The sequence below is a fragment of the Parambassis ranga genome, chromosome 9 (genome assembly GCF_900634625.1).
Source record: "Parambassis ranga chromosome 9, fParRan2.1, whole genome shotgun sequence".
Taxonomy (NCBI): Eukaryota; Metazoa; Chordata; class Actinopteri; family Ambassidae; genus Parambassis; species Parambassis ranga.
Window position 1 is genome coordinate 20780710 of NC_041030.1, and position 16790 is coordinate 20797499.

The 16790-nt window shown below is 43.5% G+C and overlaps 1 protein-coding gene across 1 annotated transcript in view; it reads left to right on the forward strand.

Moving 5' to 3' along the window:
* The window catches only part of adamts3 (ADAM metallopeptidase with thrombospondin type 1 motif, 3), a 109579-nt gene that overhangs the window by 76628 nt on the left and 16161 nt on the right, over positions 1-16790 (forward strand). The window contains exons 11-17 of the mRNA XM_028413576.1: positions 3942-4055; positions 4741-4886; positions 5949-6124; positions 7378-7511; positions 7808-7931; positions 11388-11468; positions 15151-15314. Coding sequence (XP_028269377.1) covers positions 3942-4055; positions 4741-4886; positions 5949-6124; positions 7378-7511; positions 7808-7931; positions 11388-11468; positions 15151-15314 — 939 coding nt within the window. The remainder of the gene's footprint in view (positions 1-3941; positions 4056-4740; positions 4887-5948; positions 6125-7377; positions 7512-7807; positions 7932-11387; positions 11469-15150; positions 15315-16790) is intronic.

Below are 16790 nucleotides of genomic sequence, written 5' to 3' on the forward strand. Positions count from 1 at the left end.
GTCAGACTCTGCATGGAGGTGGTGTCACGCTGCCAGCTGTGTTTCTATAATGAGCCTCAGTCATGATGCCGGTGCTCTGGCTCAGTTAGCTAACTAGTTAGCTGCCGTCTGCTAACACAGGTCCATCCATTAATGTCTGATGAACATGAATCATAACATGAATCTACAGCAGGAACACTGACACAGTAAACATGCTGAATGCCTGTTTGTTATCAGCAGCCTCTCTGTTCACTTGATGCCCACAGCCTGCCTCATGACACACAGACCTGTCCATAGCTGCTTCTGGACTGAACATGGACATTAACTACACATGCTCCAATTTAATTTGGGATGATTTCTTTGATTATTTTAACCTGTTCTGATCCTTTGCAATGGAAAAATCATATATATTCAGTGTGTGAGTACTTTTACTTTGAATACTTTAAGTACATTTAAAAGTACTTAAGACTTTTACTTAAGTAGGATTGTTGATGTAGCACTTCTGCTTTTACTTGAGTATATATTTTGCTGGGTAATTGTACTTTTACTTAAGTACCAAGCTTCAGTACTTCCTCCAGCACTGCTAATACTTATGGCTCTGCAGTGGTTGCAGGTACAGTATTTATGGGTTCCAGTCTAGCTTTTGTTTTATGACTCTGTCAGCCACAAATTTGATCCATTTCCATTCCCCCTAAAGACATTCATTGTAATTGCAGAAAATAGGCTGCAGTCTTTCCTCTCCTGGTTATTTGTTTGCTGGTGACAAAGAGAATAATGCACAAAATAATAAAAATACACCTTTTTTCCCAGGAAGCGGAGCCCTTATTTTTAGAGGAGCTATTAAATAAAAATACTGAGAAGAAATGAGACATTTCTCTGTTTAGTTGGAGACCACCAGCAGGTTTGATTTAGCCTGTTGTCAAGTTATTGTTGTTAATTAGCATCGGTTGACGGCTGCTGGCAGTGAGTTTCATTTCAAACTGTGAGAGGGGAAAGGAGAAGCCGCTTCCTGAATGTTTTGCTCGCTGATCTCTTCTAATGAGAAAGAGAGAGGAGACATAACTGCTTCAGTATGAGCTAAGCAGCTTAGCAATTTCTGCTGCTTCAGGTGATTCTCAAAGTGTAATCTGCACCTCACATGGAGTGAAGAGAGGCTGGCTCTCATTAGGACGAGCAGGAGGAGACAGCTGAAGCACACCGGATCAGGGTCCGATCTGCTTGACTTTATCTGATAAAGTCGGGTAAACATTTATTTCCCAGGACTGGCTGGCTGTCAGTCGGGGGAAATAAATGTCTCTCTCTATGGTGGGCTTAAACAAACAGGCCTCACTGACGTTTGATCTTTGAAACACATCTTCTGGATCCACACTGAGAGGTCCGACCTGGTGAAAGAACATGTTAACTTCCTGTCCTCCTGCAGCTGCTGGGAGATCTAATAATAAAGATGGCAGAACTTTTTTTTGTGTGTGTGTGTGGACATTCAGTGCAAGTTCAAGTGTTTCACTTTCTCCCCCTAACACTGTGGGCAGATTATTCACAGCTGATTGCTCTGAAACTCAGCTGCTGGCCCTGACGTGTATTCACCTGTCTCTGCAGGGTGTTGATTCAGTCTGGCTTTGCATCAGAGACCTTCAGCCTCAGATAATGACCAAGTCTGAAGTCAATCACTTGATTTCAGGCCATTTGCAGTGCAACTGAAACACAGACACACACCGTCTGCCTCTGAGTGCAGCATCTCAGGCAGATCATAAGCACACAGCATGATTCTTTATCATTTGCTCATCAAACACTATTTCACTGGAGCATTTGATGCCCGCCTTCATGACTTAAATACAAGCCTTGACTTCAGTGTGTGTTTAAAACAGCGTGTGAGTGGAATAAGGGCAGAGCAGACGCCACACAGGTGTGAGGGTACAGCCTGCAGCTAGCTAGTTAGCTTGCAAACCTGCAGATGTATCCAAAGTTACCCCTACTTACTATATATAGTGCCCAATATAGTGAGTTTTGTTCTGCATCTGAGAACTCAATTATATACAACACCTGCACAACACCTGTCAAACTTTCACGCAGAAAGAAGAGTTCAGAATATGATCATACTGAGAGAGAGATATACATATTTTTGTGTCCCTTTCTGCAGATTTCTACTCGGCACCTTCAAAGAATGTGTCAATGTTTTTGTGCCTCTTGATCATTGCTGTATGAAAGCAAACCCCAGGCGTTCAGCTGGTGACAGATGCATTGGGTAAAAGGTTGCTGGAAAAAGACAAATTACTGCCTGGGATTTGCTTAAAAATCCATCTTGAGCAGGTTAGGAAAAAAAAACAGATTTGCACAGGGAGTGTTTCTGCAGGGCGTCTCAGATCCCTGCTCTCTGCATCAGTACATCGAATCAACTGCTGAGTCCCTGCAGACCCTCATCAGAGTCAAGTCTGATCTCAGAGCGGCCCTGGGGAATTCCACTCTTTATATACTTAAAAAAATCCATCTCAACAAAGCATTTATCCTGTTGGATCCTCATGTTTTCTTAACACATGGAGGATTTGCCACAGCAGTGCAGTAATCTTTCTGTGCAGGTCTGTGGTGTCAAAGATTTTACTTCCAGTCCGAATAAATGAGGTGGCGAAGGAGGCAGGTGACCCCAATCTACAGCCACGACTCAACAGTCTGTGTGTTTTACCTTAAGGAGGAGGGAAGCCATCAGTGGTACTGAACAATCCTGATAACCCCCCCCCCCCAGCATCTGCATTATTCCCAGAATAATACAAGGGCCCAGGTCTAATAAAGCCCGTCCAGCTGCAGGGAGCCGGTCAGTTCAGTTCTTATTATGCTTTGGTTGCACAAGCCTCCAGATACACTGATAAATCACTAAAATAACTCCACATAGTGTGTTTGTGGTCTTAAGAACACCCCCAGAAAACCAGTTCAGACAGTAAGTCCAGCAGACATACATGATGTGAGGTGAAGGTTAATGGTTAATGTGCACAAAGTTCCTGTTTTTTTTTTTTTGTTGGTTTGTTTTAATGTGTTTTTTGGAATCTGACAGTTAAATTCTTGTTGTTTTTCTCTCTTAAAAATTCAAACTCGTGCAGGTGTCTATAACTATTTGCACAGACCAGAACTGTTTTTGTACCAGACTGTAAACATGTCACAGAAGGGAGTTGATCCCCAGAGACCCTCATGTCAGAATGTCTGACTTTACAGGAGAAATAAACATGTTTACAGTCGGCTTAAAAACACAGTTCGGGTCTCTACGGACGAGTTCTTTTTACGTGCCATCTGTGGGGAAGGGGGTAATGTTCTAACTATATTAGGGTTCAAAATGAAGCATATTTGGGCCACTTTGAGTGACAGGCAGCAAAAAATCAGAGCACAAGCTTCTGTGACTTCCCACCTGCCTCAGCTCCACTTGTGGTCCATCTCTGTGCCCGTGTAGGGAGTTTAGGTGGAACCAAAACAGCGCTTTGATTAATGATTAATGATTAATTAGTCAAATGAGGGTATAATGAACACGAGTCAAAAGTCAAATGTATTGTACTATGTACATGATTATTGTACCTTATTAAATTCCTGAAATCAATAACAGCTGCACGTGAGAGGTGAAGACTGAATCTATACAGATTTCAGCCAATGAAATCAGCTCCTGTGTTAAAGGGTTAAAGCCTTTTGTCAGTGGGTGTGGTCACTTTCTCAGTTTTCAGTGTGTCTGATCGTCCACCACACATCTCTGACATCCTCACATACAACTGAGGTCCATTGTTGCTGTTGTTGGTCAGTCCCTTTTAATGGTGGAGTCCATGCAGAGACTGGAGTACATGACTATTACCTTATTTCCATGTGCACCGTGGGGAGGTGAGAATAAGAATAATCTGTCTGAAAATCCTTTTCTGCAGTTATGCGTGCAGAAGCAGATTTTTCACACGTTCGCTGTCAGCTCCGTCACCTCTGTGTTTTCTTTGTTCCAGTTTCGCACATTCGACCCCTGTAAGCAGCTGTGGTGCAGCCACCCAGATAACCCTTACTTCTGCAAGACCAAGAAGGGCCCGCCTCTTGATGGGACGGAGTGTGCTCCTGGGAAGGTAGGTAGGCAGTAATACATACATGGCCAAAAGGTACTGACATGATGGTGTGTTTGCACTGCAGGACCTGGCTGTGACCAAATTTCCAGTGCTGTACCAGAGAACCTTAGGCTCTAGCACCACAGCTCTGTCTTTCCTCCTAGTAGATGAAGATTAATGGTGTCACGTAGCAGCTAGCTTCGAGCTCCAACTTCAGTTTAATCAATTCCTAGACAGATAATCACTCTAAAAATAAATTAAATTACATAGGCTGAATATATCTATATATATACCTGTCCTATGAGTGCCTGGCCAAGATGAGGTATTAATGCAGTGATGTATTCACCAGTGCATTGTCTGTGTAGTCAGTATATTTATGTCGGTATTACAGCTTTAAAGCCAAATCCTGGGAAGGTTTTCCATCACATTCAAAAAGCCCTAATGCAAAGATTTACTCCCATTCAGCCAGAAATCTGAACACTGATGCTGAATGATAAGAGCGGGCTGACAGACAGAGATCCAGTAATCCCAAGGTGTTAAGTTCTGGAGTAACTGCTTTTTGTGGACGTTGCTTTGTGCACAAAGAGTCTCTTTTAATCATAAGCAGCCTCTCTCTCCTGTCCACATACTTTTAAGTGCATGTTTTGCAGCCATTATGCATGTCGTAGTGTTCTGATTTCCCCCCTCTCTCTGTTATCTTCTACAGTGGTGCTACAAAGGTCACTGCATGTGGAAGAACCCTAATCAGGTCAAGCAAGATGGCGCCTGGGGCTCCTGGAGCAAATATGGCTCCTGCTCACGCTCCTGTGGAACTGGAGTCCGCTTCCGGACACGTCAGTGCAACAACCCGGCGTAAGTAGCCGAAGCAACACATCACACAGACGCATCACTTAAATCTGCCTCAACATAAACGCTGGTGATTAGAGCAAACACTTGAAATGCTGTTCTGCTGTTAGGAGAGTGGCAGCTGCTCTCTCAAGAAGCTTAGAAGGAAGAAACATTTTCAAATGATAACAAAACACCTCGTCTATGTAAGGTCAGCGTGGCCTGCTCTCCTTCTAGCTGACAGATAAATGTGTGCACACAAATCATCAGATATTTTTAAATAATCTGCCTGCCTGCGTTTCTAAAGCTGGTACAAAAGTGGGGCCAAAGTTTGTCTCCACACGGCACGTGGAACTGGAGTGTTCACAGTAGATGTCAACAGGGCCAAACCAGAGGCCCGCTTCACACTCAACACAAAATACTTGTATATTATTTGGGTCTAATTGATTAGTCAGGGGCGCCACACACAGTGTGGCGCCCCTGCCTGAATGGCCCCAGCTGTTTGACATGGATGCAGAGTGGAAGCGAGGCAGCACCGCATGTGCACATGTGGCACTTAGGATCTCTGTGTGAACCCACAGTTTGGTTTGCTGGACAGAGCTCTGATTTCAGGTCAGATAATGACCTCGTGCTTTCATACTGCTCTCACAGATGAGGGTTCCCTGCTCTGTCCTCTCTTTAACAAAGGCTTCAGGACATTTACCTTCTGACTGATCAGGCCTCAGCCACAGAAACATGTTTTAATCAGTGACAGTTATCTCTGCTGGCAGATATTCATGGGTACATGCTTCATTAGGGCAGCATCACAATCTGTGGTGGGTGAGTACTCATCATTAAAATATCAGGAGGTTTGAAGTAAATAATGTAAGCTCCTCGTGGAGAGTATGAATTAATCTCTCGGCTGTAGATGTGTGGATGTGTTTGGGTCAATCAGCTGCGGCACAATCGTCTTTTTCTTCAGCAGGTCAACAACTCGTCCACTTTCAGAGGAGGACTTGTCTCCTTGTTGTGTTTGTTTGTTTGTTTGTTGTTTTGTTTCTCGCTGTCTGGTCTGCTGCTCTGATGTGGGTCCATTTTCTTCCCCCGCAGACCCTCTAACGGCGGCCAGGACTGCCCCGGAGTGAACTACGAGTACCAGCTCTGCAACACAGACGACTGCCCCAAGCACTTTGAAGATTTCAGGGCGCAGCAGTGCCAGCTCCGCAACTCCCACTTTGAATTCCAGAATGCCAAACACCACTGGCTGCCCTACGAGCACCCTGACGGTGAGCCAGGGAATGTCTGCAGATTGTTTTGTTTCGTTCCCTCTAGCCTAGTCATGCTAGAGCTTTCCTTTAGAGCGGTGAGAGTCAACAAGGACACAAGGGATCAGGAGAAAGGCGTCACATACTGTTCCAGCTGCTCCACATGCTGACCACACTGCTTGGTGTCTTTGTCCCTAGTTTCTGTCATCTTTTGTTTTAATAGTGTCTTCGTTTTTGTAGACCTTAAAGCCATCCAACCTGAAAATCTGCCCTTTCTGAAGAAGGTGACAGATCACTATTGTCCCTCGCTGCATGGAGCTGTTTGCCACCATCACACCTGAGTTGGTCTGAAAGTCCTTCAGTGTAGAATGAGGCAGGAAATCTCTCTGAGAGACTGCAGGGAGGCCATTGTTCTGTGAGCTTTTACAGAGTGACGTCTACAGTTTGACAAGTGAAGGTCTGTTCGTGTGTGAATTTACATGTGATCACCAGCAGCAGTGGCCCAAGCTCCAAATGGAGTAATATATACATTAGTTAAAGGAAAATGGATAGATTCATGTGATTCTGAACATCCCAGTTTTAACCGAGCAGCAGTTTAGGTCAGACTGTAGCTTTGATTTCAGAGTTATAAGTATACCTGCAGGTGTACCAACCAAACCTAATCACCTCGGCCTTTAATGGCTGCTGCCAAGCAATTAAATGCCACTTGCTGTGTTCAGGCTGCATACACTGAATGGAAGTGGCAGAGGCATGCTCATACTTTTACCATCATTATTACATATGGCTTCATGTGTGCTGGTGCAGTGGGTCGTTAGAATCAGAAATGATGGGTTTTCCCTGCAGGCAAGTCAGTTAATTACTGTTACAGTGAGTCATACTTCAGAAAAGTACACATAAGATGGAGATTAAAACATTCATTCTGGTCAATTTATGTTTCAATCACTGTTCATTTTTCTTTACCTTATGCAAGGTTCTGTCGTTCCTGCAGCAATAACAGTACAAAGGCAAATTAATGTATTGAATTAATCCTTTTTTTTCCAGGTAAGTACAGTCTCTGAGAGACCACAGGGGATAACGTGCATGAGATGCTAATCTCACTCTCATTCAGTGCAGTAACATTAAAATTCATCATCTAAACTTTTATCTTAGAGTGAACTTATTGAAGGTTTCCTACATGTATCAGTCTGTGTTGATGCCTCCAGGTTGTGCAGCCGCTGATGTATTTAAAACCTTTTCTTTTAATAAACATTTTTTCATTATTTCTTGCCTTGCAGCCAACAAGCGTTGCCACCTGTACTGCCAGTCGAAGGAGACCGGAGACGTGGCGTACATGAAGCAGCTGGTGCATGATGGGACACGGTGCTCTTACAAAGACGCCTACAGTATCTGTGTGCGTGGGGAGTGTGTGGTAAGCATGTTCGAACAGCACAGGGCTAAAAGCTGCACCGTGCAGCAGCTCTTCTGAAGGGCATTAAGTCCTGTGTGTGAGTCAGTCACTCCATGCTTTAATAGTAATCAGCTCTCCGAATAATGCACAACCTTCAGCATGAGGGTTTTCAAATGTCACAGTGGGCCAAACACAAAGAGAAGCTCCTGCTTTAGGTGGAACAGAGTAACAGCAGCATTTCACTGGCAGAGAGAGTCGTTCCCTCTTAGCCGATCAGACTCACAGCTCATCTGCCTTACTGTGGTCTGTGTGTGCAGAAAGTCGGCTGTGACAGAGAAATAGGCTCCAACAAAGTGGAGGACAAATGTGGGGTCTGTGGTGGAGACAATTCCCACTGCAGGACTGTGAAAGGAACCTTCACCCGGACACCAAAGAAAGCCGGTAAGAACAGGCGGAACCCACACTTTACTCACTCACACTGTCCCTGCATGTTTACATGCATGAACGTTTATTGCATTGATAATGTAATGATTAACCCAGATGGGATTATGATCGCTGCATATTGTTAAGAAGACAATGGACCAGGTACAGGCAGGATATATAATGCATCACATTTCCACACAAATGGACACACCTCCTTTAACACCTCAGAATGCTCAGTGTTAACCCCTCTAAACCTTACCGAATCATCAAGTGTTAAACCTCCTGATTATCCTTGAATGCATCACTTGGTGTAAAACCACATTATTCAAGCCTCGCTAGCTTGCCTGTAAGGAACTAATTAATAAGAAATATGTGACACAGCTTGATAAAAAAGCATGTTTCTATGTTGAGCTCTGTGAAAAAGATGATTTTGCATAAAACATAAGAATGATTAACACACACAGAGCAGCTAGCACGGAGCCTCTCAGTGGCTTTATACACAGTCCAGCTCTGTGGCTGTTGGAGCATAAGCTGATGGTGAACTTTTAAACGGAGGCTCTTGATATGAAAGGTCTGAGGAGACGTGGAGAGGAATTTTTTTCTTCTGCCTCAGTAACTTTGATGAGAGCATCTAATCCTCCACACACTGATTAGAAAAGCAGTGACACGTGCTTTGGAACTTGATAAGCCGACCAGATAAAACCCACTTTCCCGCCGCGCTTATTTATCCTTTTCACTATTAATCTTTTTTTAATTTCAGTGTTTGATCAATATTGACAGTGTACGGCGGCCTTAAAAAACAAACTGTGAGAAGGATGATTGGCCGATCGTAGCATCTAAAAGATTTCAGATCTTTCAGATTCATGTGGTGAGCCACAGAAATGCAGCAAATGGAATGAAGGGTCCAAACACTCCTGAAATGAGGGAGGCTGGCAGCTGAGACGGAAACAGGGGAGAGACGTGATGGAACAGACACCTGGGAACAGTTTAGATCAGTTTAACATTAACACTAATATACTTTAGACCCAAACACTGGGCTTGAGCAGTAATGATGTTGCATGATGTGAAGTCAGGACAAATTATTTTGCCTGGAAATGAAGGAGCCTGCTCGTGCTTTGCTGTTATCGCCTTCAAACTGCGGCTCTGTGGCAGCGCTGCGCTGCATACTGATCCTGCTGCAGGTTTCACTTCAGACAAACAAGAAACAGCTCGAGGTCCAGGTCCTCATGTTTGCTTTATACACGCAACTTTTGAGCTGTGTGCCAATTCTGATGCTGCCCCGTTCAAAGGACACTCAAGTAGATTAGATTATATAACAGCAACCAGGCAGTTCTAACACAGAGCCTCCTTCCATCCATCCATCCATCCTTCTGAGGATGCAGGACAGGATGGAAGAAGACCACGTCGTCTCGTTTACAAGCCGCTGCTGAGACCTTTGCAGCTTAGAAGTTTTTAAATTTCACCCAACTAAGATGTGCAATCGCCTCCTGCTGGCGTCTGTTTGCTCACATGTTCAGTTTGTATTGATGAGCAATGAGCAAGTCAATAGGTGGGTGACAGGGTGACAGGGAGGTGTGTGAAAGCGTCACTGCAATTAACCTATTTATAAACAGAAGACCTTTTTTTAATTAATATAGTTATTATAGTCACGTGTGTCAGCTCATCAATAGCATCCGTGTAATCCAAGCTGCTTATTCCAGGTTACTGAGACATCATAGCTATCTTTGTGAGGACATCCACTGACACACCTTGACCATCACTGGTTCCGAACCTTAACGTACAACATTTATCCTCAAAACAAGTCCAGGTGTTTTAAAGCCAAACTGGCCAAAATATCCTCACATTACAAAATGTCCTAATGCTCTAACAAAGAGCACACACACACACACACACACACACACCAAGTAACTGCACCAATGCTTCATATAGCTTCATCAGGCCGTTTGTACTTTGTTGTAACTGTGATCCTTCTGTTTCCTAACACTCTCATTTAACCACTCACCTTCTCTAACAGGAAAACAGTTAAGCAAGAGAGCCCAAAAAGAAAGCCCTTTGTTGGAAAACACAATATGCAAGTATCCGGTGTTACCGACCCCTCGCAGCCTCCTCTGTAGCACTTCCTGTCCAGCTTGTAGTGCAGATGGATGTCTAACACTGTGTGCAGAGGTCTGGAGACACCAGTGACATGAGCTGCTGTTTCTTCTGCTCCTCGTTACTAATTACGTGTCTCTTTAGGTCTGACTTACTGTAATCACTGTCACAGGCTGAGCCATGTTGTTCCTTGTGGTATTTATGGTGTTTTTAGTGTCTTGTTACATTGCTTCAGCAGCCTAACAAACTAACTCTTAAGTCTAAAATCTGCCCGTAAACAAAAGCTGCAGACACTTTGGAAGCAATCTGGGGTGTTGTTGGCCGCTTCCAGTGTGATTTATTGAATTGTAACTGACATGCTGGAGCGAGTCGCAGCCCCAGATTCCACATCCACAGGGTCAAAACTCTGCAATCGAATTGTAATTTCTACGAAGCGGCGTGAGCTGCAGAAACTGGCTGCCGTCAGCGGATGCTCTCTCAGAAGTGAGAGGTCATCCTCTGCCGCTTCCTGAAAGTTAAATTGCAGTTCAGAACACTGCAGCTCGGGCACCTCACGCTGCCTCTCACCGCCATTGTTTACCTGGTGTACGCCAGTCTGTGCCAGGGTGCCCTGCCAGTCAAATCTGAGGGCAGTAATTGCACAGTTACTCCTGGTGATTGCGAGGCGCGGCCCTGCCAACAGAAGCAGTTTGCCTCCCCCCCATCCAGGGTGAATTCCTCTGGTCCCTGCTGTGCTTTTTACGTGTGTAGGTGATGTTGTTGCAGACGGTGACGGAGCGAGGAACCACTGCTGACTAACTGATCTGTTTCATTTCAAAGGGAAGACCAGAGGAGCCTTCTCTTTGCCCAAAGGAGCTCGAAATGTGTTTTTAAATGAAACCGAGGACTCTAGAAATGTGCTCGGTGAGTCATGGTGGGTTTGTACGTGGTGGACATCCCTGGCAGAAGGAGAACTTTGCTGACCTGTAGTCTGAAAAACCTGTTAGTCATGCCTTATTGAAACATGGCCGAAGGCTCTTTTCATTCACATCCCAAATGCACATAATCAATATGAAAGCTAATGAAAGGAGACGCTCTTCATTTAAGAGACGGAGCGGACGGATATGAATGAACCCTTTTGACCTGTTTCAATAAAACTTTGTACCCGCAGGCGTCTGCAGCGAGGAGGAGAGCAGCCTTTTCCTTTTTTTCCTTCCTCACACATCTCCGTAGAGCAAAACTTCTGAAGCGTGTGTGATGTCCACCTCTGCAAACAAACACAACCAGCCTGTATCAGCTCAACTTACCTGTCTCTGTCTTATCTTTCCTAACCCCCCTCCTCCTCCTCTTCCTCCTCCTCCTCCTCCTCTTTCTTCCTCTACTGCTGCTTCAAACTTGGCAAAGGTTTCCATAAGATGTTTCTCATTCCTCCTGGAGCTAGACATCTGATCATCCAAGAACATGAGGCCTCCCCTCACATTCTTGGTAAGTGTGACATGTATGAATGAAATCAGCTGTCATCACCATCCTACATGTTTCCCTGTAAGACTGATTCCCTGTAAGACTGTTTTTTTTCCCAGAAAGTCTGCATAATTTATTCCTTGTCACCTCCCAGGCCTGGAAAAATTACTCTTCATATTGAACATTTATTATTCATGACACTATTAAAGAGAGGTTGTTAGATTAGTAGGTTCTCACTCATGCAAAAATAGAAATACAGGATTTTCAGTCACAGCTGAACATTCAGCATTATTCATGACCAGAATAATAGAAAAGTCACTGAAATCTCCTTCCATGTATTATTTAATAACATACAGGAACTGCTGCATTTTCATGTCAAGAACATATTGGCTCAGATTTAGAGGGGGGGCAGATAGGTGATAGTGTGACCATGAAAACAAAGACGCCTCTCTCTCTCTCTCTAAGGTGAGTCCTGGTGTACACAAGAGATGTGTGTATGAGACACTAAGAAAAAAGATTAAAGTTTAAAAAAACCCTTGACATGATGAGGATCGAGGAGTTTACAGAAAACAAAGGGCCATAAAAGAGTCACAGATGAAGAGCAACAAGAGGATTCAGATGACAAAAATGATGATTTATGATGATACTGAGGGACTTAAAGGCCTGTTAGCCGTGGATGTTAAAGCTCCTTCCTTCCTGCTGACTCCAGCCTATCACCCATCTGTCAGCAGGAAGCAGGCAGCCTGACAGGTTAGCCAGGTGTTTCTTAGATTAATGCAGCTTTAAATCCGTCTTATTACGAGTTAGCTCCAGTTTGTTTGTTAGTCTGTTAAGTATGTAGCACAAAGCGCTTCAAAAAACAGAATCAAAATTCAGACAGGCACGTTGTTTATTCCCTGTAAACAGAGAATCGTAGCCTTTGTCAGGCAGATGATTGACGGCATGAAAGAAGTGGCTAATGTTTTTGTTTCTTCTTCTGTGAGTTGTCTGAGGAAGGCATGATTTATTTATCGTCCAACAGAGGAAACAGGTCAGAGGCAATGTGTTTTAAAAGATTTACAAGATTTACATTTACACCTCCAGAGCAGAAAGGCGAAGGGAGGGGAAGAAAACAACCACGTGTGCAGAGCTGATTGTAGAAGGCTGAGAGTCATCACTGGTGATTTCTGAAATCACCTCCTGGAAAACACTTAAAAACACTACAGAAACTGTACAAAGTGGAAGAATTGGTTCCATAAATGCTTTAGGTTTGACCCAGAAAATAACCCCGTCTGGTTGGTATAGTTCATCAAACCACTTTGTTGTTGTTGTTGTTGTCTCAATTTAAAAAAACTTTCTCAGTAAAAAAAAAGCATCACCGGGAAAAGCTGCTTGTAGCCATGGTTGTGTCTGTTTATGTTTTCAGTTGACAGATTTTCACCTTAAATTCCAACTTAAATTCCAGCAGCTCAGTTTTAGCTCTCATGCATTAATATGCAGATGATGCTCCACTAATCCTAGAAGTTAATAACCTGTAATCTCTGTTCTTTTGATTGAACACTATAAGCTGGTTAGCATCACATGCTAACATTTGTATCTTAAGCTACATCAGAACATATAAGCAGCCTTGGATCAATTGTTCCTTCTTTGTTTGTGGTTTAGAAAAGCTAAAGGAAGAGAAGAAGAAGAGAAAGTCACAGCTGATATTTTCAGCTCTGTTTCGTCAACACCCAAAGTCACTCAATGCAAATGTACCTCCAGCATATATGGCTGTAAAGCTGATATACATATTATGTAGTTAAAAATAGAAACATTTTCATTATGAGAGCCCAGAGCCATCAAAGGTTATTTTACTATATTTATTATTAATTAAACGTGACAATCTCCATTTTTTTCAGCTGCTCAGATCAGATTAGGTTGGCTGTGTTGCGTTTCAGAGCCTCATTACAAGCTGCTGACTCCTTGTGATTAATATAAAAGTGAAGCCGTCAGTCGACCGGTCTCTCTAACAGGCTTTGACAGGCAGGAGGACGTTTTCCAGCTCAATCAGCTGAGAAGACTCAATCACAGTCATTCAAACAAGTGACGGCAGGAGATTTTTTTATTTAACGAATATGAATAACGAGGATTATTCACTGAGAGAAAGTCTACTCCTCATCATCACTGAGTCCAAAAAGAGTCCACAGAGCCCGTCTCCAGTTTGATTAGAGAAACCTGTGATAATGTAGCAGCTGACCCTGGAAGTGACTTTGTGCTGTTAATGAAGGGCTGCGAAATTACATCTTTAAAAAGCCTTTAACCTTTCAGAAACAGCCTCATCAACTTCTTTAAAACAGCCGAGTCATGGCAAGAAGTCGATGCACTCGAGTTGTTCAATAACGCAAACTGCCAGAGTAATCATTGGAGAGTCATGCACGGAGAGAGAGCGAGGGAGGTGGCAGCAGCTCATAAGAAAATCTCACAGGTTGTTTCCTAGAACACTTATTTAAATGGGTGGAAAGTGTGTTTTAAATACACTTTAGAAGCTCCGCTGATTAAGGGTCATTCATGGATGGATGGAACACTCATTTGAGGAATCCATTCATTTTTTTAATGGATTCAGTGGAGGAACAGATTAAAAGTCTGGTTAATCATCACATCATCTGTACTTTAACCAAATCACATCTCGGATCAGATAAGTTTTTGTTTGCGTTTAATTTGGAGGTTCTGTCCGAGCAAGTTCAAACATCTTGTGCCGTAAACATCTATTATTCATCTGCTGTAGTTTTGTAAACAGCATCCATCCTTCCTGTCACTGTCATTATCTGCAGGATGACATGTGCTGATGGATGACCGGAGTCTCCTCTGACTTCCTGCTTCCATTTCAAGGAGTTATGTTCACTGATGCTGCTGTCTGTCCCGCGTCCGTGTCGTCATGTCATATATATATATATATATATATATATATATATATATATACATACACTGTGGCGGAGCAGACTCAGTCATTCAAAGTGTTTTCATTGTGGGTTTGTAATTAAAAAACGAATACGATAGGACATCACACAGGTCCTGATGTCAGACATCTTGAGGTCTTGATGCAGCTGCAGAGTTACAGCGTCCCTCAGCATGTAGCACTTAGATCTATAACCTCTTTAATGTGCAGTTCCCTTTATAGTTGTAATAAATTCATTTTTGGATTTTCACAAAAAAAGTAATAATAGACCTGATTAGTGGACAAATTAAACAAGCAAAGAATTAATGCAGAATTAAACAGATGATTATACAGAGCCATAGATTTTTGGGGGATTAATATTGCTGCAGTTATTATTATGAATTTATGTATGTAATTTGATTATTTTATTGATTTAATTTTTAACATCATGGCAGATCAATAGTATCTATAAGAGTCCTGGTTAGAACAGGAGGCAGCAGACCTCCGTGTGTCTCTCTCTCTCTTATTTGTGACGGCGTTCTCCTCATGGGAAGGATGATTTATGGAATGCATTCCAGCCTCTGACGGCTTTTATTACTCTGTAACTTATTGCCGGCTTTTTTGTATAAATCAGTGATTTGTACATCTCAGCGTTCTCTTTCCAAATATGAGCCAAGGGTTAGGAAGAGTTCTATAAATCACACCTTTATAAGCCCGTTCTTTAAATCTCTGTGAATAATTCAGAGGTTTTGTAACTGATGAAGATATTTCAGCTCTGTTGTTGACTGATTATGAAAAACTGACTGATTGCAGCCGTCAAGAACCAGGCAACAGGACATTACATCCTCAATGGGAAGGGGGAGGAGCTCCGGTCCAGAAGCTTCATTGATTTGGGCGTGGAGTGGCACTACATCATCGAGGAGGACGTGGAGACGCTTCACACCGACGGCCCTCTGCATGACCCTGTGGTGGTCCTGGTAATAACACCCAGTCCTCTGTCGAAGCTCACATTTGAATTCATCTTAAAAGGCTATTTGCTCGATAATGAGCGCAGCAAAGAAGAAGGCAGGTCCGACCTTCAGTCCAGTCCTCCTCATTAATTTCCTGTTGCTGTCAGTTAGACTTTAATTAATGAAAGTCATTAGAGTCATTGAAAGCCATTGAATTAGAACAATGGCAGATAAGACTGTGTTTTAAGGAGGAACTTTCACAGACACACAGTGTTTGAGGGTCTCTAAAATCATCTAAAATAGTCGATGATGCACAGCAGAGGTGGAGTTTGGGGCAACATGGAGATTCCTCCTGCTCAGCTGCTGATTCCAGCCTTCAAAGTGTGACCTCTAGATGAAGGAGAAGATCTCACTCATTTGTCTCTGCTGAATAAAACATGACTGTAACGGTGTGGAGCACCTAATGACAGGTGTGAAACTACACCGAGATTACAGGCTGGTAGCCTGGCACATGAGCGGATGTGCTGCCCAGACATCGGCATAATTATCAGCCAGTGAAGGAGAGAAAGAGAGAGGAGCAAATTATACCTCAGATTATTCATGTGGAGTATGCAGGCCACACTGGAGGTCGTGACCTGTATGTGTCAGTCATATTTTAAACAGCAGCGAGTGAGCTGACACATTCATACACATTTCATAGTGTAAATGTTGCATGACGGGTGTGAGGCTTTTTTCAAATGAGGACTAAATCAAGCTTCAAGCACCATTAAAAAGTTTAGTCGTCTTAACTGTGTGTTGCCTGTTTGACATGCAGGTCGTATGTCAGAATGAAGGCCAGTCACATTTACATAAAGGTGATGATAGGAAGTAATGTGAGGTCAGCGATGACACAAACAAAACACAGTGCATCAGCTGGTGTTAGGTTCCTTTCAGTTCAGTGGCTATCGTGCATCTCCACCTCCCATCCCCACAGTGCAGGAACCACCAAAACCCCATCACACCAATCACAAAATAGGGGCGGGGCTTCATGTGGTGACCTGACGCTTGCCTTGTTCAAAGACAGTAGGTCAGACAAAAAATGGCCCAAAAAAAACCTCGGCCGAGGTGCCATCTCTCATCCAAGATCCTTTCCTATTGTTATGAAATGGCTGTTTACTGTATCTGGTGGAACACATCGTGCTCCTGCACACCGCTGCACGCCTCTGTCAGCAGTGAGCCCGTTACCCTGGCAGCATCACATCCTCCGGCCATAGCAGAAACACCTCTGCGTCTTTGACAGCAGCAGGGTCACCAAACCGGCCGGCCATGTGTCTGAACCCAACAGCTAACCCGCCCCTAATGTCAAAATGAATAGATAAACCAAGGAAGCAGATTTTCACTGGAAGTCACACACACACCCACACACACACACTACCAGCATGTATGTCAATGATTTAACACAGTCTGAGAGCCGCAGTGTGTGCGGTGCTAAGACATGACACACTTCTCTCACATCATATTCAG